General features: G+C 46.8%; 1 protein-coding gene across 4 annotated transcripts in view; it reads right to left on the bottom strand.

The window, feature by feature from the left end:
* Nucleotides 1–18976, bottom strand: part of WDTC1 (WD and tetratricopeptide repeats 1) — a 109161-nt gene extending 90185 nt beyond the window's left edge. The window contains exons 1-4 of one of the 4 annotated variants that reach the window (XM_077295670.1): nt 18821–18976; nt 17813–17932; nt 5654–5737; nt 5514–5560 (exon numbers count right to left, since the gene is read on the bottom strand). In XM_077295670.1, the coding sequence (XP_077151785.1) occupies nt 5514–5560; nt 5654–5737; nt 17813–17860 (179 nt within the window). In that variant the 5' untranslated portion in view covers nt 17861–17932; nt 18821–18976. The other 3 variants (XM_077295673.1, XM_077295672.1, XM_077295671.1) reach the window with 3 other exon arrangements.
* Between the last annotated feature and the right edge of the window lie 5113 nt (nt 18977–24089).

Raw genomic sequence — 24089 nt, 5'->3', positions numbered from 1 at the left:
CACACACTGCATATACATACACAACGTTGTACATACACAAATACACAAGTATATAAACACACTGCATATACACACATGCTGTACATACACAAATGTATATAAACACACATGCTGCACATACAAATACACACATACTTATATATAAACACACACTGATATACTTGCACACACGCTGTACATACACAAATGCACACTGCATATATATACACACATGCTGCACATACACATCTATATATATAATTGTCTAAGGGTTTTTCTGTCTGTCTGTCTGTCCTGGAAATCCCGCGTCTCTGATTGGTCGAGGCCGCCAGGCCTCGACCAATCAGCGACGGGCACAGCATGGCGACGATGATGTCATATAGGTTGCCTCGACCAATCAGCGACTTCTGGAATCATCATTGTCCATATACTACGGGGACATGCATATTCTAGAATACCCGATGCATTAGAATCGGGCCACAGTCTAGTGTATATATAAACACACTGCATATACATACACAATGTTGTACATACTGTGAGGCAGTGACCCCTGTTACAGCTAGGGGGCGCTGTATGTGCTCTGCAGAATGTGCATGGAAGCGTAGAGAGGCCATGAAGGCGTACTACAGACACAGGTGTGGATGTAATTAGAATAGTGAAGCAGTGACTGATTAAAAAGCCCAGTAGTAGTGGGGGAGGTGTGTCAGTGTGTTCTTGGAAGCAGACAGGGCAGTTGTCTGCAGAGCTCTCTGTGTGGAGCAACAGAGGCTAAAGGAACCAAAAAGACTGACACCCTGTGTCTTGGGCTGTCTTACGTGTGCCCGGCTGCACTCCAGAGGATGAAGAGTGCAGTGCACTGAGTGAGTACAGAGACTTTGTTACTGGCGTGCGGTCACCCAGGGAAACTGGACAGAGGGAAGTTCGGCCTGAGTATTGACTGCGTCATATAGCCATGCATTATTAATGGACTGTATGAAGAAGCCGTATACTATATTGACTGTGTGAAGTAACACAATAAAAGAACGTTTTGTTTGAACTTGTTTGGGTCACTGCCGTTTCACTGTGTATGGTCATACCGCTGCATCACATTTGGTGGAGAATGCGGGCAGTGAACTAAGGCATACCCCAGAGAGTGCTGCAGATTGTTGTGAAAGTCTGCTGGAAAAATGGAGGAACTTTTGGAGCAGGTTGTGCTCAGTCAGCAAAGGCTTCAACAAGAGACGCTGCAGTTTCAATATTCCCAGAAAGAGATTTTGCAGCAGCAGCGGCAGCAGGAGACACTGCAGAGGGAGCTAGCAGAGCTTCAACGATATAAAGTGGAGACCTCTAATGTGAGAGGTGAACAGCAGAGTCCTGAAGAGACCCCAAAGGTAAGGGGCGATCATTGGGTGTACCAGTGGTCCCATGTAGACTCAGTCTGCCAGGTCTCAAGCAAGTGACTTGTTGCAATTGGTGGAGGAGTGGCTCCAGCCTGAGTTCTGTTTTCCGTATGAGATGATGGAAAGAATCACGGCTGATCGGATGTTGAGGGCACTGCCGGCCGCCATGCAGCTTTGGGTCGGGCTGAGGGACCAAGGCCACCTGGAACTGCTGATAGAATTTATTGAGTGGTATAAGTCCACTCAGGAAGTTGCACCAGAGCCCGGGCATGGGGCTAGTAACTGTTCGGTAACATCTAAGCCCATGGACTGTGGGACTATGTGTGCCCAGCCTGTCTGTATCACCACTACGGGAACAGCTGGCGACGAACTAGAATTGTGCCAGGTACTTGTGAATGGGTGCCGAATAGAGGCTCTCCTGGACACGGGGAGTAAAGTGACTCTGGTTCATCGTTCCCTTGTTCCTGAGGACAACACCAACGGACAGAAAGTGGAGGTGATGGGTATCCATGGGGAAATCCGGGAGTACCCGACCGCGGATGTCAATGTTTCTACACCATGCAGAGACCCTAGACATGTGGTGGCAGTGGCAAAGACCCTTCCCTATGGGACTGTGTTGGGAAGAGATTTTCCCCTGTTTTGATCCCTGTGGAAGACCAGGGTAAACCCTCTCATAGAAAAAGTTATACCGGGTGCGGAACCCAAAGATATTGAAATACCTGCCATAGGGGTCGCCAACTTAGGGACAGAGTGTAATCCCGATAGGCTCCCCCTAGAGGTAGTGGCAGGAGAAGGTAAAGATGTTGTTTAGGGCGTAGAACCCGAAGATCCTAAGATGTATGCCACAGGGGTCGCCAATTTAGGATTAGAGTGTAATCCCGATAGGCTCCCTCTAGAGGTTGTGGGGACCCCATTGAACCCTGAGCTGGAGGTGTTCCCTGGTAAGGTTGGGATAGCTCAGATCCAGGGTCCCTTTCGGAGACGCAGATATAAAAGACGCAGGTATGAGAAGAGCTGAGAGTGTATGATCGCAGAGGCAACTGGGGACGTGCGCACGAGGAACCCTCTGGCATCGGTCAAGAATGGGGCCGGGGTCAGGGTAAATTAGATAGAGCGCTCGCTAGACAGCAGTGTCGGGAGGCTCCTGTTCGGGTTGCAGCGTAGTACAGATATATGCTCAGAGTTGCCAGCGCGGTCCGTGGCGTTTCAGCGTGATATAGTCACTGAGGCACGGGTAAGGGTACAGAGCAAGCAGTACCAGGGGCCCGAAAGCAGATACTTAGGTGACAGGATGACCCGTGGGGTTAGTGAACCTGAAGTAAACAAAGTAAAGACCACCCAAAACTGGCCCAAATCTGCGGTTAATCAGAAAAGAGGGTGGCTTCTGCAATAAAGATCGGGGTGGGTGGTCCCGTAATGAAATATGGAGGAGAAACGCAAAGGGGAGGGATGCACGCGTTGATCGATGGTTCCGGTCCCTACTTTGGTTTCTTAATGTAGTGAGTGGGGATGTCAGGGGGGCATACCGATGCCCTGTCTTTTGCCCTTACGGGGTAACAAATGTTCAACCCCACAGGTATGAACAGGGGGGGAGGATATGTGAGGCAGTGACCCCTGTTACAGCTAGGGGGCGCTGTATGTGCTCTGCAGAATGTGCATGGAAGCGTAGTGAGGCCATGAGGGTGTACTACAGACACAGGTGTGGATGTAATTAGAATAGTGAAGCAGTGACTGATTAAAAAGCCCGGTAGTAGTGGGGGAGGTGTGTCAGTGTGCTCTTGGAAGCAGACAGGGCAGTTTTCTGCAGAGCTCCCTCTGTGTGGAGCAACACAGAGGCTAAATGAACCAGAGAGACTGACACCCTGCGTCTTGGGCTGTCTTACGTGTACCCGGCTGTACTCCAGAGGATGAAGAGTGCAGTGCACTGAGTGAGTACAGAGACTTTGTTACCAGCGTGCGGTCACCCAGGGAAACTGGACAGAGGGAAGTTCGGCCTGAGTATTGACTGCGTCATATAGCCATGCATTATTAATGGACTGTATGAAGAAGCCGTATACTATATTGACTGTGTGAAGTAACACAATAAAAGAACGTTTTGTTTGAACTTGTTTGGGTCACTGCCGTTTCACTGTGTATGGTCATACCGCTGCATCACAATACACAAATACACAAGTATATAAACACACTGCATATACACACACATGCTGTACATACACAAATGTATATAAACACACACGCTGCACATACAAATACACATATATAAACACACACTGATATACTTGCACACACGCTGCACATACACACGTATATATAAACACCCACTGCATATACTGTACATACATACTGTACTGCATATACAGCTCTGGCAAAAATTAAGCGACCACTGCAAAATTTTCAGTTTGTCTGATTTTTCTTTGCTTTTGGGTGACTTTATGCCACTCCTGGTACAAAAATGTAAGCAGTTCTTCTTTTTTTGATGGCTTGTGACTATCCATCATCCTCTTGATTACATTCCAGAGGTTTTCAATAGGGTTCAGGTCTGGAGATTGGGCTGGCCATGACAGGGATTTGATGTGGTGGTCCTTCATCCACACCTTGATTGACCTAGGTGTGCGGCATGGCGAATTGTCCAGCTGGAAAAAACAGTCCTCAGAGTTGGGGAATATTGCCACAGCAGAAGAAATCAACTGTTTTTCCAGGATAACCTTGTATGCGACTTGATTCATACGTTCTTCGCAAAGATTAACCTGCCCAATTCCAGCCTTGCTGAATCATCCCCAGATCATCCCCGATCCTCCACCATATTTCACAGTGGGTGCAAGACAGTGTGGCTTCTACGCCTCTCCAGGTCTCTTTCTAACCATTAGATGATCAGGTGTTGGGCAAAGCTGAAAATTAGACTCATCAGAGATTACCTTACTCTAGTCCTCTATGGTCCAATCCTTTAGTCTTTGGCAAACTTGAGCCTGGCTCTCCTTTGCTTCTCACTGATGAAAGGCTTATTTTCTAGCTTTACATGACTTGAGCCCTGCCTCTAGGAGCCTGTTACGAACTGTTCTTGCCGTGCACTTCACCCCAGCTGCCATTTGCCATTCCTTTTGTAGGTCACTTGATGTCATCCTGTGGTTGCTGAGTGACATTGGAATAAGATGACGGTGTTCCCGGTCAGTGGAGAGCCGTGTTCTCCCTCTGCCGGTCTGTAGCTTTGATGTCCCCAATGTCTGCTGCTTGACCGTGCTGTAATGGACAGCCTTCTTAGAAACTTTAAGGATGGAGGCAACATGACACTCACTGTCCCTCTGAGAGTAAAGCCAGAATTTAGCCCTTTTCCTTACTCAAGACTTTCCCTTTCAACTCCTTTGGCATGGTTCAAAGCTATTTTTTCATTCCTATTACTTTTGGGATATTACTAGCACTTGTTTTGCCAGCTTGTCCTATTGCAAGAGGATTGTGAACACCGCCGCAGTGTGTTTTATACTTTCCTTCATTAAATAAGATTTGGTTCAGGTGATCACCTAATCAGAAGCACATTTAGTAGAATGAGGTGTACTCTGGTTGGAATTCAACTGACACTGGAATGGAATGGCTGTCAGACATGTAGAAAAGTGGATTTTTATAAAACTGTGCAGTGGTCTTATAATTTTTGCCAGAGCTGTATATACACACACGCTGCACATACACAAATACACAAGTATATAAACACACACTGCATATACATACGCACATGCAGCACTTACTCAAAAACATATACAAACACACACTGCATATACACAAATACACACACATGTATATAAACTCACACTGCATATATATATATATATATACGCACACACTGCGCATACGGTACATACCAACTTGTTTCCTCTTCAGTTCCTCTAGACTCCTGCAGTTAAAAGACATTTGGTGACATGCCCATGATGTCACCAAAGGTCCTTAAGCATTCTTAACCTTGGAATAGAAATGCTGAGTACCCCTAAGAGAGTATGGGCCATGGAAAATTGCCCATTTCACCTTATCACCAGCCGTGACTGTAAATAGGGCTTATATTTCAAGCATACGCCAAAAAAATCACGCTAAGGCATATTTTTGGGGTAGGTCTTATTTTCAGGAAAACACGGTATATAGAAAACATACCAGCACGAAAATCATACTCACTCTCCCTTTTCGTTCCATTCAAGACAATTTACACAACCAGAGTGCCCCTATGAAAAAAAAACACGGTTGTTAAAATGTATCTACTTGAACCTATTCCCTAATTAAGGTTGATATTGAATATTTTTCTGCATATACTGTACCTGAAGCTCTGCTTCTAGTCCTAAACGACGAATAAGTGGATCAGTTACATGATGGTGTCTCTGAAAACTTCTAGCTTGTCGTTCCTAAAAGGAAACCATATGTGCAGTCACAACTGCTTCTGAGGCATATTAACAAGATAAGATTGCAATTAACATATTATCTTCATTAACACACAAAAAAACAACACAAATAGGAGACAAGCAGAAGTGGCAGCTCTACAAATGCAATATTTCCAGAAAACTTGAATGACCTCTCATTGCCCTGGGTTTTCCTAGATTCAACTATAAGATATAGACTCATTGCCCAAGTTCAGGTGCTACATTCCTTGCTGTATTGGTCCCTGGTACAGAATCAGTTCACAATATGACCTCAGGTATTGACCACTCCAAATTAGCACCACTTGCACTTTATCTTCCTGTGTTATGTTTGGCTCTTTACATTCATGTTTATTATACTTTGTGTAGGACGCTTAAAGCATACATGACTATATCAATCTGTTTGTGAGGGACTGCAGGTGCAGGTAGCTTTCTATACGGAATAGTCCTATGCAACCATGGCTCTTTCTATTCATACTGACATACTGTGGCTCTTGATATTTTGCAGCCATGGTGCTGCGCCTGCAATTACATGGTTTGAATGCTTTAAATTAGACAGACACGCTGTCCCTATGATATATTTTTTAATTATTGCACTGTTATAATTCCAGGGTTTGTAGGTAGCTAGTCTGCCTTCAATGTTGTAGATGTTATTTACAAAAAGTGTTAAAGCTTTCTGCCTATATTGATATATCCCATTGGAAATATTGAGTTCTCATTATTATTATTATTATTGACACAAGCTTTGGACAGACATGCCATAGTTATTTGGTGTTCCAGTTATTATAAAGCTGCTACAATCTGATCTGTAAGCCGACACATGGTGTTTTAGTTATTTACCATTATAGACAAACTGAGGAAATATACGCTTACTTCTTTTTTCGATTTGTGTACATACTTACCTTCAGGTCAATTTAATGCCTGCCTTGAGATATCCTGTATGCCGTGCCAGGGTTACAACATAGTAGTGCGACCCGCAGTTTCAATATATACTTTTAGCTGACTTTTCACAATGTATGTACTATGAATGTTGTAAGGTTTATTAAAGTTATTATTTTTGATACTGCAATATATCTTTATTTCCTTGCTTTTTTCTTATCTCTATTCATGGTTATATTTGCTGTGGTTGTTATTCCACTTGGTATCCTCATTGTGAGATTGATTGTTTTCAGTTTATTACATTGCCCAAGTTTGCCTGTGTGAAAAGCCAGCATGCCAAATATCTTCCTATGGTGGCAAACTTCTGTACCCTTAACCAATCCAAAGTGAAAATTATCATTGTTCTTAAAAAAAAAAAAAGTACTGTAAAATTGCCATTAGTTGGGCAACAATATTGGAAGGTTTATGAATATTGTTACATAACCAATTTGAAAAGTACGGTACTTCCTAAATTTTAACAATATGAATAGTTATTGCAATGCAAATACAAAAATCTAGATAACACAAATAAAAACATTTTTAAATGCACACATTGTGTCAGAACCAGTTACCTACTGGGTCAGAATCTGGCACTAGGATGCAACCCATATCTATTTATATAATTGCCTTATAATGTTTTAATTTCCTGTTCTGTCCAGATGTCACCGTATCCGAGAATTCCAAGCAGAGGAAGTTCACCAACTGCCATATTGGGACACCCAAGTGATGGGTGCCTCGATATGGAAACTGCTGCTGGTACCAACCTATTGCACGGTACCACCAGCGGAACATCATTGCACGACACACACACACAATCTCTATACGCTGTACTCACCACACACACACACACACGCAGCCTCTTGCGCGGAACACCGTCGCGAACATGCCGCTGCCGGGATCATCCTTATTATTCACTGACTGCCGCCATCTTTGTACAGGAGGAGCGCATGTACAGTTTTAATGTGACCGCCGATATCTGTCTGCACGAAGATGGCGGCGGTCTGATTTACTGCGCCTGCGTGAATTCCGCACAGGTGGAGTGAATCATTCAGCTGATCCCGGCGGCAGATGCGCGACGTGTCTACAGGCAGAGGAAGCTGGTCACATTAAAGGGGTTTTCCCACGAATGAAAGTTCATTTTAAAAATTGACTGTGTCTGACCGTGTACGGAGCATACCGCATCTCCTGGGCAGGGGAGGAAACAAAAGACAATACTGACATTACAGCAGGGGATCACAGTGGATTCATTTTGTCAGATAAAATATTTCACTGACGGTTTTTAACCCCTTCCCAACCTCCGCTGTACTAGTACTGCTCTGTGGAAACTGCATTTCTGCCTGGAGCAGTACTAGTACGGTGGTGCGATTACCGCAGTCTCACGCTGAGCGTCGCGGTGATCGGGTGCTGGTGTCAGCTATATGTGACAGCTGACACCCCACAGCAACGCCCACAATAGGTTCTAGCACCGATCGTGGGCATTTAACCCCTCTGATGCCGCTGTCAGTAGTGACAGCGACACAGAGGGGCATTGCGAAGGGACGGGGGCTCCCTGCGCACTTCCATGAGAATAACGCGATGCGATCGCGTTATTCTCATGGTCTCCATGGAGACCCCTGGATCCAAAATATCAGCGGATGTCCTTCCGGGTCCTGCAGTGAGGTGGCTTGCGAGCGCCTGACGAGAACAGGCGCCGGCCGGCAAGCCTCCTTCACTGCCTGTCAGGTCGCTGATCTGACACAGTGCTATGCAAAGTGTCATGTCAGATCAGCAATCTGATGTAATATAGTGATGTCACAACCTGGAACAATGTTATAAAGTTAAAGAAAAAAAAAACAAAAAAAACAGTGTAAAAATATTTTAAAAAAATCCTCAAATAAAGAAACAAAATAAAGAAATATTTTTCCAATAAATCCATTTATATAAATAAAAAAAAACAAACAATAAAAGTATACATATTTGGTATCGCCGAGTCCGTAACGACCCATTTTATAAAACTGTCCCACTAGTTAACCTCTTGAGTGAACAGCATAAAAAAAATAAAAAAACGAGGCAAAAAACAGTGCTTTATTATCATACCACCGAACAAAAAGTGGAATAACATGCGATCAAAAAGACGGATATAAATAAACATGAGAGGGAGCAGGTGGGTGGACGCAGGGGCACAGGTTTTATGTTGGAAAGATTGCGGTAGTTCATATTAGATAGGGAGCGGTAGGAGGGGGTAGTAGTGGGAGGTATGAGCTGTGGGGGTCCAGTGTTGAAAGATATGTCGCCACTCGCCAGCAGTGAGGAGAAGCAGAGAGAGACATTGCAGGTGGGAGAAGGAGAGTGGCCGTTCTTGTTTTATTAGGACAGATTTGAGGTTGAGAAGCAGCTCAGCAGAGGAGGTCAGGTGGGGGAGGAAAGAGGGAAGGGGAGATGATTATTTGTTTTGTCTAGGCTTTTTTTTATATTGTTAACATTTAGGAAGTGCAACAGGTCTTTTGTAAGGTCTTTCCCTCTCTTTTTTGGTCTGAGTTTTTAGTTAGTACCCCATAATATAATTACTTTTGGTTTATTTTCACCTTTTTTTTCTACTTTCTTACAGTACAGTGACATTATTTCCCCCCTTCCCAATTTTTTCTGTTCATGTAAATTTGTCATATTTGAATGTTTCAGACGGTCAGACAACTGTCAGCTCAAATTACACTATTTACCTGCAGGAAAAATGGTAATCTGCAGGTAAGCAGTAATTTAAAGAAGCACTCCTCCCATCAAAGTTTTCATCCTCTTAATATATTGCAGTCATCATATTACCGTATATAGCACTGTGTACTTACAATTGCCCTTCTACCCAGTTAAAGTGGTTGTCCGATCTAAAATGATAAGTCTGCAGTCCCTCTGTGTGATTGTGGACTTTCGTATTTCCCCCGCGCACGCACTATGAGATGAGAGGATTTGCTGGCTCCTGATCTGGGAACTGCGGTAATGTATGCGATATACTTACTTATGGGCAGAAGCCATCTAGTGAGCATGGCCTCGCTCCATACAAGTGTATAGAGCAAGAGTGCAGCCATTTCGTGGAAGTCTCTTGTCCCTGCCTGACTCATTCTTCTCTTCAATTCCTGACCCTGCTGCTCCTCACCCTACCAGGGACTTTTACAGTGACTCATGCAGAGGAAATTGACCTCCTGTTTCTACATAGAGCTTAGAAGGACTCAGCTAGTCACATTTGAATCACATGATGCCATAGACCTAATGGAAAACAGAAGAATTACCGTATATACTCGAGTATAAGCTGAGATTTTCAGCCCACTTTTTTGGGCTGAAATTGCCCCTCTCGGCTTATACTCGAGTCATACCCAGGGGTCAGCAGGGGAGGGGGAGCGGGGGCTGTCTAATAATACTCACCTAATCCTGGCGCGGTCCCTGCAGGTCCCTGCTTCCCGGCGCTGCAGTTTCTTCCTGTAGTGAGCAGTCACATGGTGCCGCTCATTACAGTAATGAATATGCGGCTCCACTTCCCATAGGGATGGAGCCGCATATTCATTACTGTAATGAGCGGTAACGGTGACCGCTCACTACAGGAAGAAAATGCGGCGCCAGGGAACAGACGTGAAGGGACCTCGCCGGGAGCAGGTGAGTATGACGGGGGCAGTGCGCGATATTCACCTGGTCCTCGTTCCACCGTCGGCGCCGCTGTGTCTTCCGCAGTGACGCGATTAGTGCGCGCCGCCCTCTTCCTGAACCTCGGTGCAGAGGATGGGAAGACACAGCGGCGGTCAGCGGTGGAACGGGGAGCAGGTGACCATAGCAAGGGCCGGGGGCCGGAGAGGTATGTAATGTTTTTATTTTTTTAATCGCAGCAACAGCATATGGGGCAAATATCGGTATGGAGCATCTTATGGGGCCATGTGGAGCATGATATGGGGGCAAATATCTGTATGGGGCATCTGTATGGGGCCATGTGCAGCATGATATGGGGGCAAATATCTGTATGGGGCATCTTATGTGGCCATGTGCAGCATATGGGGCAAATATCTGTATGGGGCATCTGTATGTGGCCATGTGAAGCATGATATGGGGGCAAATATCAGTATGGGGCATCTTATGGGGCCATGTGCAGCATGATATGGGGGCAAATATCTGTATGGGGCATCTTATGTGGCCATGTGCAGCATGATATGGGGGCAAATATCTGTATGGGGCATCTGTATGGGGCCATGTGCAGCATGATATGGGGCAAATATCTGTATGGGGTATCTGTATGGGGCCATGTGCAGCATGATATGGGGGCAAATATCTGTATGGAGCATCTTATGGGGTCATAATCAGCATTAGTGCAGCATTATATGGGGCATATTTTAATATGGAGCATCTTACGGGGGCCATCATAAACTGTATGGAGCATTATATGGAGCTCCTGAATCAATATGGATATTCAAAAACACTTAACCTACTGATGTCTCAATTAATTTTACTTTTATTGGTATCTATTTATTTTTGACATTTACCTGTAGCTGCTGCATTTTCCACCCTATTCTTATACTCGAGTGATTAAGTTTTCCCAGTTTTTTGTGGCAAAATTAGGGGGGCTGGCTTATACTCGGGTCGGCTTATACTCGCGTATATATGGTAACTGGGTAAAAAAGCAAAATGAGCAAATGTAAGTGCACAGTGCTATATAATATGATGATTGTAATATATTAAGAGGATACAAATCTAGATTGGGAGGAGTGCTTCTTTAAACATGTTTGGCTGGCTTACTTACACTCCGGCTGCAGGGTGAAAATTAAGTTCTATTCTCCTTGCAGTCATTGGGGGTGTATGAGGCAGTGAGCGTGCTGTAATCACTCCCCTGCATCCTGCCATGCAGTGTGTGTGCAGAGCAGGCTGGCAGACAAGGTGCTGTGCAAGAGATCGCAGCACCATTACAGCGCAGGGAGTGGTCACTATGACAGGTCTCTGCACTACCCAATGAATAGAAGCAAGCGGCCACAGGAAAGAAGCAGCAGCGAAATGCGCGTTGGGGTATCTGCGCAGAGGCTTGTGGCATCCCATGGGTAAGAAGTAGTTATATTTAATATGCATGCAACTTCGGCCCCTTTTTTTTTTTTTCCACCTGCTAGGGGTGTGGTGATCTTGCCACACTTTTCATTTACTGGGGAAGATGCCGTTTGACATGAGTTCAATTCTTACCCATATATACATGTTCTTCATGAGGACATTCACATGTACAGTACAGACCAAAAGTTTGGACACACCTTCTCATTTAAAGATTTTTCTGTATTTTCATGACTATGAAAATTGTACATTCACACTGAAGGCATCAAAACTATGAATTAACACATGTGGAATTACATAATTAACAAAAAAGTGTGAAACAACTGAAATTATGTCTTATATTCTAGGTTCTTCAAAGTAGCTACCTTTTGCTTTGATGAATGCTTTGCACACTCTTGGAATTCTCTTGATGAGCTTCAAGAGGTAGTCACGGGAATGGTTTTCATTTCACAGGTGTGCCCTGTCAGGTTTAGGAATTGGGATTTCTTGCCTTATAAATGCGGTTGGGACCATCAGTTGTGTTGTGCAGAAGTCTGGTGGCTACACAGCTGATAGTCCTACTGAATAGACTGTTAGCATTTGTATTATGGCAAGAAAAAAGCAGCTAAGTAAAGAAAAACGAGTGGCCATCATTACTTTAAGAAATGAAGGTCAGTCAGTCAGAAAAATTGGGAAAACTTGGAAAGTGTCCCCAAGTGCAGTGGCAAAAACCATCAAGCGCTACAAAGAAACTGGCTCACATGATGACCGCCTCAGCTTCTGTGGATGTTTATCCGAGTCACCAGCCTCAGAAATCGCAGGTTAACAGCAGCTCAGGCCACAGACCAGGTCAATGCCACACAGAGTTCTAGTAGCAGACACATCTCTACAACAACTGTTAAGAGGAGACTTTGTGCAGCAGGCCTTCATGGTAAAATAGCTGCTAGGAAACCACTGCTAAAGACAGGCAGCAAGCAGAAGAGACTTGTTCGGGCTAAAGAACACAAGGAATGGACATTAGACCAGTGGAAATCTGTGCTTTGGTCTGATGAGTCCAAATTTGAGATCTTTGATTCCAACCACCGTGTCTTTGTGCGACGCAGAAAAGGTGAATGGATTGACTCTACATACCTGGTCCTCACCGTGAAGCATGGAGGAGAAGGTGTGATGGTGTGGGGGTGCTTTGCTGGTGACACTGCTGGGGATTTATTCAAAATTGAAGGCATACTGAACCAGCATGGCTACCACAGCATCTTGCAGCAGCATGCTATTCCATCTGGTTTGCGTTTAGTTGGACCATCATTTTATTTTTCAACAGGACAATGACCCTCCAGGCTGTGTAAGGGCTATTTGACCAAGAAGGAGAGTGATGGGGTGCTACGCCAGATGACGTGGCCTCCACAGTCACCAGACCTGAACCCAATTGAGATGGTTTGGGGTGAGCTGGACCGCAGACTGAAGGTAAAAGGACCAACAAGTGCTAAGCATCTCTGAGAACTCCTTCAAGATTTTTGGAAGACCATTCCCGGTGACTACCTCTTGAAGCTCATCAAGAGAATGCCAATAGTGTGCAAAGCAGTCATCAAAGCAAAAGGTGGCTACTTTGAAGAACCTAGAATATAAGACATAATTTCCGTTGTTTCACACTTTTTTGTTAAGTATATAATTCCACATGGGTTAATTCATAATTTTGATGCCTTCAGTGTGAATGTACAATGCTCATAGTTATGAAAATACAGAAAAATCTTTAAATGAGAAGGTGTGTCCAAACTTTTGGTCTGTACTGTATGTTCATGTATGTTTACCTTACTCAATACTTCCATGAGGTGTATTGTGATGGTGGGATATGCTATGTGAGTATCATTTTGTGTATATTTCTATTTTACTTATTTTCATGGTGTTCTCTCGTAGGATGAGTTGTTATTTGCCTTCTGATATTCTCCCCACAGTTCTGTATTGTTATCTCTCCACAGGGTCAGTGAATAATTTTGTTTGCTAATATGCTAATGACATGTTGACCTAGCTTGTTGAAACAATGAGCCCCTGAGACCTTCCCCTCCTGACCTGTGAATGAGGAGAGGGACTTGTAAATTTCAGGGAGGTGAGACACAGATCAGTTTTGTGTGGAATGAGGTGAACACAGCACGTCAGAGAGAAGGGGAAGCATATGGACCATTTTTTATCCTCTGTCTGCTGGATTCTTGGACTTTTATCCTGTTACTGAACTGCATTCATGTTCTGGACTATTTTATCCTTTGTGTGGTGGATTATATGGACCTTTCGTGTTTTTGCCAAAATAAAGATTCTGGAATTGTTCACTATTCTCTTGCTCTGTTGATTGTGTGGTACCGGAGGTGGACCCCGTGACATGTATATCTTGGTAATTGTGGAGTGTGCTCATGTTACGGATAGCTTGTCATTGCCAGTGTGCAGCATTGCTTATTTCACCTGTCCAATATTTCTGGTTTTTATTATGTGCACCTATTTGCCTGTTTTGTATTAATGTACTAATAAAGAGATATTGTCACGATTCCCACCATGCCGACACCAATAGGTTACGGGTCGTGGGTGACCTTTGGCCAGCAAGCAGCTATCACATGTGCAGGGGGCTTATCTTAGTTATCCCTCCACTGCTACAATGTGATGAAAACGCAAACAAGGCTATTGACCTATCAATTTACCACAGGGGCTTATTTTAGTTATCCCACTGCTGCTACAATATCACAAACTGCAGGGATTTATGTATATACGGCTTTCTAGTTCCGCTTCGGAACTGCAGCGAGGGAATTATAAGGGTATATGCACACGCTGCGGATCCGCAGCATTTCCGCAGCTGCGGGTCCGCATCAGTTTTCCATGAGTTTACATTACAATGTAAACCTATGGGAAACAAAAAACGCTGTGCACATGCTGCGGAAAAAAACGCGCGGAAACACAGCAGTTTACATTCCGCAGCATGTCACTTCTTTCTGCGGATTCCGCAGCGGTTTTACAGCTGCTTATATAGAAAACCGCAGTTGTAAAACTGCAGTGAAATCCGCAGAAAAAACGCGGTAAATCCGCAGCGCTTTTGCCCTGCAGATTTATCACCATTATAGACCATTATACGTGTGCACATAGCCTAAATGCTCAGGCCGCAGCCAGACAATAGCTTATAAAACCCCGTTCCGTCGCTGCCAGCGGTACCCACCTAGCCCAGAACACACTTCGCTGCCACCAGCTCAGATTTCTCAGAGAGGGGTTCAGAACCAACCCAATTTAGTAGCGTAACTAACTTTGGAAGACTTAGGGTACGTTTTAGAGCAACGGAACGAAACTAGTAAATATTCTAACTTTTACTCCATAAAAAAAGATTAGGCAGTGTTTATAAAAAGGTATATCAAGATTTTACAATATGAGACAATTTAAAGTATGTACAGCAATTATAAAAAAAAATGGATTAAAGAAAATAAAACTCACATTTGCTTAGATCATGTCAGCTAACCATGCTGGTAGGCGGAGCCAAATATCCCAGAGCATCAGGAGGTCTTTCTGTAGTGAAATCCCAGGCAAGACTGAAGGCTGGGTTGAGTGCAGTAACTTATACCTGCAGGCTTGTGACATCACTAAAGGGGCTGGTTTGCCTGCACCCTGTCCTCTCCTCAAAGTTACAGATTGTACCAGCAATACTTATAATTCTCATATCTTGGCTTCAGAACATGGCAGAGTCACAGCACACCCATCATTCCTCTTATATTAAAATTTGTTTTCTAATGATACCGCACTCGGACTAGTTGGTCCACAAAGTTCAGGAGAAATCCGCACTTTGTACTCGTTGTGTTTAGCTGCTAGCGCTTACAGTGATTGACAGATCTACCGATGAGAATTCACAATATGTACTCCTTATTTTTCTAGCTCAAATCGGTGGCCCAATATCTTACTATAATAGAACAAAGAACCTCATGTCTTTTGAGAGAGACTAGACCAGTTTCAGCTGGTACTAGATGGGAGAATTGTCTATTGCAGCTACAGAGGTCGTAAACATTCTTGTGGTGGGAGGACATGAGAGATTTAGGATTCACACACGCACAGAAGCAGAAGCAAAGAGAGAAGGGGGTGTCATAGCCCACAGCGTGCGTGATAACAGGGAAAATGAAAAATCCTACTCCATTTTATACATTATCGTGACAGATATATTTTTCAGACGGTTTCCATGGCAAATGGTATTTTTGATTATGATTAGTTACATTTGGGAATTGTAGTCTTTTTTCTTTTCTTATGTATATTATATTGCTCTTTAAGAGTATTCCTTATGAATATGGTCATTGTATATCATCAGTTCTGGTATGTTTATATAGGAAAGATATAACTGCATGTTCTGCCTGTAGCTACTGCTCCAGTATACAAGCATAACATGATTTAAAAGAGATTTACCTGCACATTATTAATGTATCTGTAGCGTTTTTGCAGCTTCCAGGTTCCCATTAAAGAGTAACTAAACATTTATGTATTTTTTTATGTATTTATGTTCATGTAGCTCTTTTAACGACAAGTTCAGTAATACCTGTACCTGACCGATCTGTTTCTGAGAAATCAGCGCTCGAATGGATGTGCCAGTGGAGCGGAGGTGCTTTCGGCATGTCCATACACTTTTCCAGGTTCTGTCACTCCAGCTGTATTCCCTGCCCAGTGTCGCTTCCTTCTGTTTGACTGACAACTCATTTGCTTGAAATCACAAGGCAGAAGGTAACAAGCTGTGAGCATGAAATAGAGCTGGAGTGACAGAGGCTCTGGGAGAACTTCCATATGTCAAAAGCAATTCAACCTCTTTTGCACATCAATTGAAATGCTGACTTCTCAGTAACTGAGGAGTGGCCATGTAAAGGTATTGCTAAACCTGTTTTTAAAAGGCATACATGCACATATAAATATTTTGAAGGGGAGAGGGGAATCCTGCTGACACATTCCCTTTAAGGCCGGCGTCACACTTAGCGTAGGGAAATACGGTCTGTTTTTTACAGGCGTAATACGCAGAAAAGTTCCTGAATAGTGATCCGTATTCAACGCGAGGATGCGATTTTTTTTTTTTCTCTAAAAATTATTTGTGTGTCATCCGTATGGTATCCGTACATATGTGCCTTTTCTGGGGTGGCTGGGGGCAGATGTTTTTAGCCAGGGGGGGCCAATATCCATGGTCCCTCTCTAGGCTATTAATATCTGCCCTCAGTCACTGGTTTCCCACTCTGGCGGAGAAAATTGCGCCGGAGCCTACGCCAGTTTTTTCCGCGATTTAACCCTTTATTTTAACACCTAGAACTCCAAATTTTGCACACATACACTTCTAACATTAGTAGTGAGGAATATGTAAAAAAGTAAGGGATATGAGATGGTTTACTGTATGTAAACCATGTCTCATATCCTGTCGGGTTTGGGAAGGAGAAAGCAACAGAAATTGAATTACCGGCTTTTAAGCGCTGTATTAAAGATAGATAGATAGACCTATTCTATTATGTGTAGACATTTATTTTATCTGTTCTACTCTAACCTGTCAGTGTGATTTTACTGTACACCGCATTGAATTACTGGCTTTTCTATAGAACACCGCTGCGTATTTCTCGCAAGTCACATGCATGGTCCATGTGTAATCTGTATTTTTCTCGCCCCCATAGAGTTTCATTGGCGGATTTTTTGCACAATACGCTGACAAGCGCAGCATGCTGCTATTTTCTCAGACCGCAAAATACGGCTGAGAAATATACGGCAGATAGGAGCTGCCCCATAGAGAATCATTGGTCCGTGTGCAATGCGTCGTTTTTACGCCTCTCATACGTCCATAAAACTCTCTAGTGTGACGCCGGCCTAAGAGTGTAAGTGGCAGGATTTACTTTTTAGTTGAGAAATCATTAGGTATATAAAAATACATGGAATAAGCCTGCAGACCTTCTATTCAGGCTTAGCTGTAAAGAGTGAGTGCCTTCGAATATGTTATCACTGAGCATTTTTCAAATGTAAATTTTGAAGCAGATCTGCATCAAATTCCACGTAAAAACAAAAAAAAAATCAGTGTGAACATACCCCTAACCAGAGAAAGCCCATTAAAATAAAGCTATTCTCTTTTACATTTTCCAACAATACACAACATACCCCAATCTGCCTGAGGATGAGATCCTGAGCAATGTTGGTTCTATCCATCACGAAGGTCACATCCAGCGCTCACGACTCCAAAGACTGAAATTGTACCACTTCCATTATCATTACATATGCCTGCAAAATAGAAAAAAAAATTACATTAAAAAGGATTCCATAACACACCAAGTAAGGCTTAATCACCGTGCTCACATATAGCAGTAACATTCAGGTTAAAGAGGACCTGCCACTGTTTTTCCATTTAACCTGAGTGCCTTCTCCAATTGGTGCTCTTCCACTAGGACAGGTTTCCCTTGTATTCTGGGCCCCTCCATTCCCAAATTATGCCATCCAGTGCAGATTGTTCCGCCAACTAAATGGGCGCATGTCTACCAGTACTTCTCTGTGGGTGCGGCTTTGTTCTGATTGGCCAGCATCAGAGGACAAACCGCACACGCCCACAGAATAGTTCCGCGGTATACGCCCAGTAGTTACCGGAGGGCGCAGCTTTGGGACAGAGGGGCACAGAAGGAATGACGCCAAGCGGAGGAGGTCTTCAGCTTACGCTAGGTCATCTTTAATAGAATATTCCAGAGCTATACATGGCTGACCATGGCGGATCTTTCCGCAGATGCCCTCTGGTAGAAAACCCGACTAATGTACGCATGATACGTGTATACAGCAGACTGCTGCGGGGAGTACTTACTTTAGGGATTGCTGAACATCTATAGGAAGTGTGCAGAGGAATGTGACAGCCGAGACCGCCCACCATGTGCCCAGCACCTAAGTTTCGGAAGGAGCCCTACCATTAGTAAATGCACTGGCCATGGAGCACAAGCTGCCCTATGCCAGAGCCGCAGCCAGAAGTTTCTGCAGCGCATTTCCACTACGTGCACAGCCCCCAGCCTATGCACTGGGCACCCTGGCTCAGTGCTTACCGCACCCAATGTGTGTGCATTGCGCCCTAGCCATGTATGTGCATTCACCAGCGAGCAGGCCGCTGACAGCCCAGTTACCCGTGTTTACCTCTCCGGGTGTCTCTCAGAGTAAAGCACCCTCCAACTACGTAATCGCCGTACTGGAATCATCCAGTCCAAAGACTACGCTACGTAAACGGCGCTCACAGTTGTTCAGGAATACCCCTAGGCTTACTAACTTAATTCTACGGCTACCTGGCAACGTGAGGAGGAAAAGGCGAGGCCATGTAAACCAATAACAGGCCTAGATGTAAGACTGACAGCGCTCTTAACCAATAGGCGAGGTGAAGGGGATCAGCTGTTAGGTTAGGTTGGCTTGACAAATCAGCATTGCACAGTGACGCCCCGCACAAAGCGTCATGGAAGTTGTAGTTTACATTCAGAATCGGAATGACCTTTACATATGGAGCATCTAGTCGGTGGAGATCGGGCCCTTCTGTCCGTAAATGGACAATTTCCAGTTACACAGGGTGTAATAGCAGTGCGACTAATGCTGCGCCTAATCTGCCCGTGACTGGGTGGTAATAGCACTGCGACTAATGCTGCGCCTCATCTGCCCCTGACTGGGTGGTAATAGCAGTGCGACTAATGCTGCGCCTCATCTGCCCCTGACTGGGTGGTAATAGCAGAGCGACTAATGCTGCGCCTCATCTGCCCCTGACTGGGTGGTAATAGCAGAGCGACTAATGCTGCGCCTCATCTGCCCCTGACTGGGTGGTAATAGCAGAGCGACTAATGCTGCGCCTCATCTGCCCCTGACTGGGTGATAATAGCACTGCGACTAATGCTGCGCCTCATCTGCCCCTGACTGGGTGGTAATAGCAGAGCGACTAATGCTGCGCCTCATCTGCCCGTGACTGGGTGTAATAGCAGTGCGACTAATGCTGCGCCTCATCTGCCCGTGACTGGGTGGTAATAGCAGTGCAACTAATGCTGCGCCTCATCTGCCCCTGACTGGGTGGTAATAGCAGTGCGACTAATGCTGCGCCTCATCTGCCCGTGACTGGGTGGTAATAGCAGTGCGACTAATGCTGCGCCTCATCTGCCCCTGACTGGGTGGTAATAGCAGTGCGACTAATGCTGCGCCTCATCTGTCCCTGACTGGGTGGTAATAGCAGTGCGACTAATGCTGCGCCTCATCTGCCCCTGACTGGGTGGTAATAGCAGAGCGACTAATGCTGCGCCTCATCTGCCCCTGACTGGGTGGTAATAGCAGTGCGACTAATGCTGCGCCTCATCTGCCCCTGACTGGGTGGTAATAGCAGAGCGACTAATGCTGCGCCTCATCTGCCCCTGACTGGGTGGTAATAGCAGTGCGACTAATGCTGCGCCTCATCTGCCCCTGACTGGGTGGTAATAGCACTGCGACTAATGCTGCGCCTCATCTGCCCGTGACTGGGTGGTAATAGCAGAGCGACTAATGCTGCGCCTCATCTGCCCCTGACTGGGTGGTAATAGCAGAGCGACTAATGCTGCACCTCATCTGCCCCTGACTGGGTGGTAATATCAGTGCGACTAATGCTGCGCCTCATCTGCCCCTGACTGGGTGGTAATAGCAGAGTGACTAATGCTGCGCCTCATCTGCCCGTGACTGGGTGGTAATAGCAGTGCGACTAATGCTGCGCCTCATCTGCCCCTGACTGGGTGGTAATAGCAGTGCGACTAATGCTGCGCCTCATCTGCCCGTGACTGGGTGGTAATAGCAGAGCGACTAATGCTGCGCCTCATCTGCCCGTGACTGGGTGGTAATAGCAGTGCGACTAATGCTGCGCCTCATCTGCCCCTGACTGGGTGGTAATAGCAGTGCGACTAATGCTGCGCCTCATCTGCCCCTGACTGGGTGGTAATAGCAGTGCGACTAATGCTGCGCCTCATCTGCCCCTGACTGGGTGGTAATAGCAGAGCGACTAATGCTGCGCCTCATCTGCCCCTGATTGGGTGGTAATAGCAGAGCGACTAATGCTGCGCCTCATCTGCCCGTGACTGGGTGGTAATAGCAGAGCGACTAATGCTGCGCCTCATCTGCCCCTGACTGGGTGGTAATAGCAGTGCGACTAATGCTGCGCCTCATCTGCCCCTGACTGGGTGGTAATAGCAGAGCGACTAATGCTGCGCCTCATCTGCCCGTGACTGGGTGGTAATAGCAGAGCGACTAATGCTGCGCCTCATCTGCCCGTGACTGGGTGGTAATAGCAGTGCGACTAATGCTGCGCCTCATCTGCCCCTGACTGGGTGGTAGCAGAGCGACTAATGCTGCGCCTCATCTGCCCGTGACTGGGTGGTAATAGCAGTGCGACTAATGCTGCGCCTCATCTGCCCCTGACTGGGTGGTAATAGCAGTGCGACTAATGCTGCGCCTCATCTGCCCGTGACTGGGTGGTAATAGCAGAGCGACTAATGCTGCGCCTCATCTGCCCGTGACTGGGTGGTAATAGCAGAGCGACTAATGCTGCGCCTCATCTGCCCCTGACTGGGTGGTAATAGCAGTTCGACTAATGCTGCGCCTCATCTGCCCCTGACTGGGTGGTAATAGCAGTGCGACTAATGCTGCGCCTCATCTGCCCCTGACTGGGTGGTAATAGCAGAGCGACTAATGCTGCGCCTCATCTGCCCCTGATTGGGTGGTAATAGCAGAGCGACTAATGCTGCGCCTCATCTGCCCGTGACTGGGTGGTAATAGCAGAGCGACTAATGCTGCGCCTCATCTGCCCCTGACTGGGTGGAATAGCAGTGCGACTAATGCTGCGCCTCATCTGCCCCTGACTGGGTGGTAATAGCAGAGCGACTAATGCTGCGCCTCATCTGCCCGTGACTGGGTGGTAATAGCAGAGCGACTAATGCTGCGCCTCATCTGCCCGTGACTGGGTGGTAATAGCAGTGCGACTAATGCTGCGCCTCATCTGCCCCTGACTGGGTGGTAGCAGAGCGACTAATGCTGCGCCTCATCTGCCCGTGACTGGGTGGTAATAGCAGTGCGACTAATGCTGCGCCTCATCTGCCCCTGACTGGGTGGTAATAGCAGTGCGACTAATGCTGCGCCTCATCTGCCCGTGACTGGGTGGTAATAGCAGAGCGACTAATGCTGCGCCTCATCTGCCCGTGACTGGGTGGCAATAGCAGAGCGACTAATGCTGCGCCTCATCTGCCCCTGACTGGGTGGTAATAGCAGTGCGAGTAATGCTGCGCCTCATCTGCCCCTGACTGGGTGGTAATAGCAGAGCGACTAATGCTGCGCCTCATCTGCCCCTGACTGGGTGGTAATAGCAGTGCGACTAATGCTGCGCCTCATCTGCCCCTGACTGGGTGGTAATAGCAGTGCGACTAATGCTGCGCCTCATCTGCCCGTGACTGGGTGGTAATAGCAGTGCGACTAATGCTGCGCCTCATCTGCCCCTGACTGGGTGGTAATAGCAGAGCGACTAATGCTGCGCCTCATCTGCCCCTGACTGGGTGGTAATAGCAGTGCGACTAATGCTGCGCCTCATCTGCCCGTGATTGGGTGGTAATAGCAGTGCGACTAATGCTGCGCCTCATCTGCCCCTGACTGGGTGGTAATAGCAGTGCGACTAATGCTGCGCCTCATCTGCCCCTGACTGGGTGGTAATAGCAGAGCGACTAATGCTGCGCCTCATCTGCCCCTGACTGGGTGGTAATAGCAGAGCGACTAATGCTGCGCCTCATCTGCCCCTGACTGGGTGGTAATAGCAGTGCGACTAATGCTGCGCCTCATCTGCCCCTGACTGGGTGGTAATAGCAGAGCGACTAATGCTGCGCCTCATCTGCCCCTGACTGGGTGGTAATAGCAGTGCGACTAATGCTGCGCCTCATCTGCCCCTGACTGGGTGGTAATAGCAGAGCGACTAATGCTGCGCCTCATCTGCCCCTGACTGGGTGGTAATAGCAGTGCGACTAATGCTGCGCCTCATCTGCCCCTGACTGGGTGGTAATAGCAGAGCGACTAATGCTGCGCCTCATCTGCCCGTGACTGGGTGGTAATAGCAGTGCGACTAATGCTGCGCCTCATCTGCCCCTGACTGGGTGGTAATAGCAGTGCGACTAATGCTGCGCCTCATCTGCCCCTGACTGGGTGGTAATAGCAGTGCGACTAATGCTGCGCCTCATCTGCCCCTGACTGGGTGGTAATAGCAGAGCGACTAATGCTGCGCCTCATCTGCCCCTGACTGGGTGGTAATAGCAGTGCGACTAATGCTGCGCCTCATCTGCCCCTGACTGGGTGGTAATAGCACTGCGACTAATGCTGCGCCTCATCTGCCCGTGACTGGGTGGTAATAGCAGTGCGACTAATGCTGCGCCTCATCTGCCCGTGACTGGGTGGTAATAGCAGTGCGACTAATGCTGCGCCTCATCTGCCCCTGACTGGGTGGTAATAGCAGAGCGACTAATGCTGCGCCTCATCTGCCCCTGACTGGGTGGTAATGGCACTGCGACTAATGCTGCGCCTCATCTGCCCCTGACTGGGTGGTAATAGCACTGCGACTAATGCTGCACCTCATCTGCCCGTGACTGGGTGGTAATAGCAGAGCGACTAATGCTGCGCCTCATCTGCCCGTGACTGGGTGTAATAGCACTGCGACTAATGCTGCACCTCATCTGCCCGTGACTGGGTGGTAATAGCAGAGCGACTAATGCTGCGCCTCATCTGCCCCTGACTGGGTGGTAATAGCACTGCGACTAATGCTGCACCTCATCTGCCCGTGACTGGGTGGTAATAGCAGAGCGACTAATGCTGCGCCTCATCTGCCCGTGACTGGGTGTAATAGCAGTGCGACTAATGCTGCGCCTCATCTGCCCGTGACTGGGTGGTAATAGCAGTGCGACTAATGCTGCGCCTCATCTGCCCCTGACTGGGTGGTAATAGCAGTGCGACTAATGCTGCGCCTCATCTGCCCGTGACTGGGTGGTAATAGCAGAGCGACTAATGCTGCGCCTCATCTGCCCCTGACTGGGTGGTAATAGCAGTGCGACTAATGCTGCGCCTCATCTGCCCGTGACTGGGTGGTAATAGCAGTGCGACTAATGCTGCGCCTCATCTGCCCCTGACTGGGTGGTAATAGCAGTGCGACTAATGCTGCGCCTCATCTGCCCCTGACTGGGTGGTAATAGCAGTGCGACTAATGCTGCGCCTCATCTGCCCCTGACTGGGTGGTAATAGCAGAGCGACTAATGCTGCGCCTCATCTGCCCCTGACTGGGTGGTAATAGCAGTGCGACTAATGCTGCGCCTCATCTGCCCCTGACTGGGTGGTAATAGCAGTGCGACTAATGCTGCGCCTCATCTGCCCGTGACTGGGTGGTAAT

The sequence above is a fragment of the Ranitomeya variabilis genome, chromosome 3 (genome assembly GCF_051348905.1).
Source record: "Ranitomeya variabilis isolate aRanVar5 chromosome 3, aRanVar5.hap1, whole genome shotgun sequence".
NCBI classification, from domain to species: Eukaryota; Metazoa; Chordata; class Amphibia; order Anura; family Dendrobatidae; genus Ranitomeya; species Ranitomeya variabilis.
The sequence above is the reverse complement of the archived record's forward strand: the minus strand, read 5'-3'. Positions and strand labels throughout refer to the sequence as shown.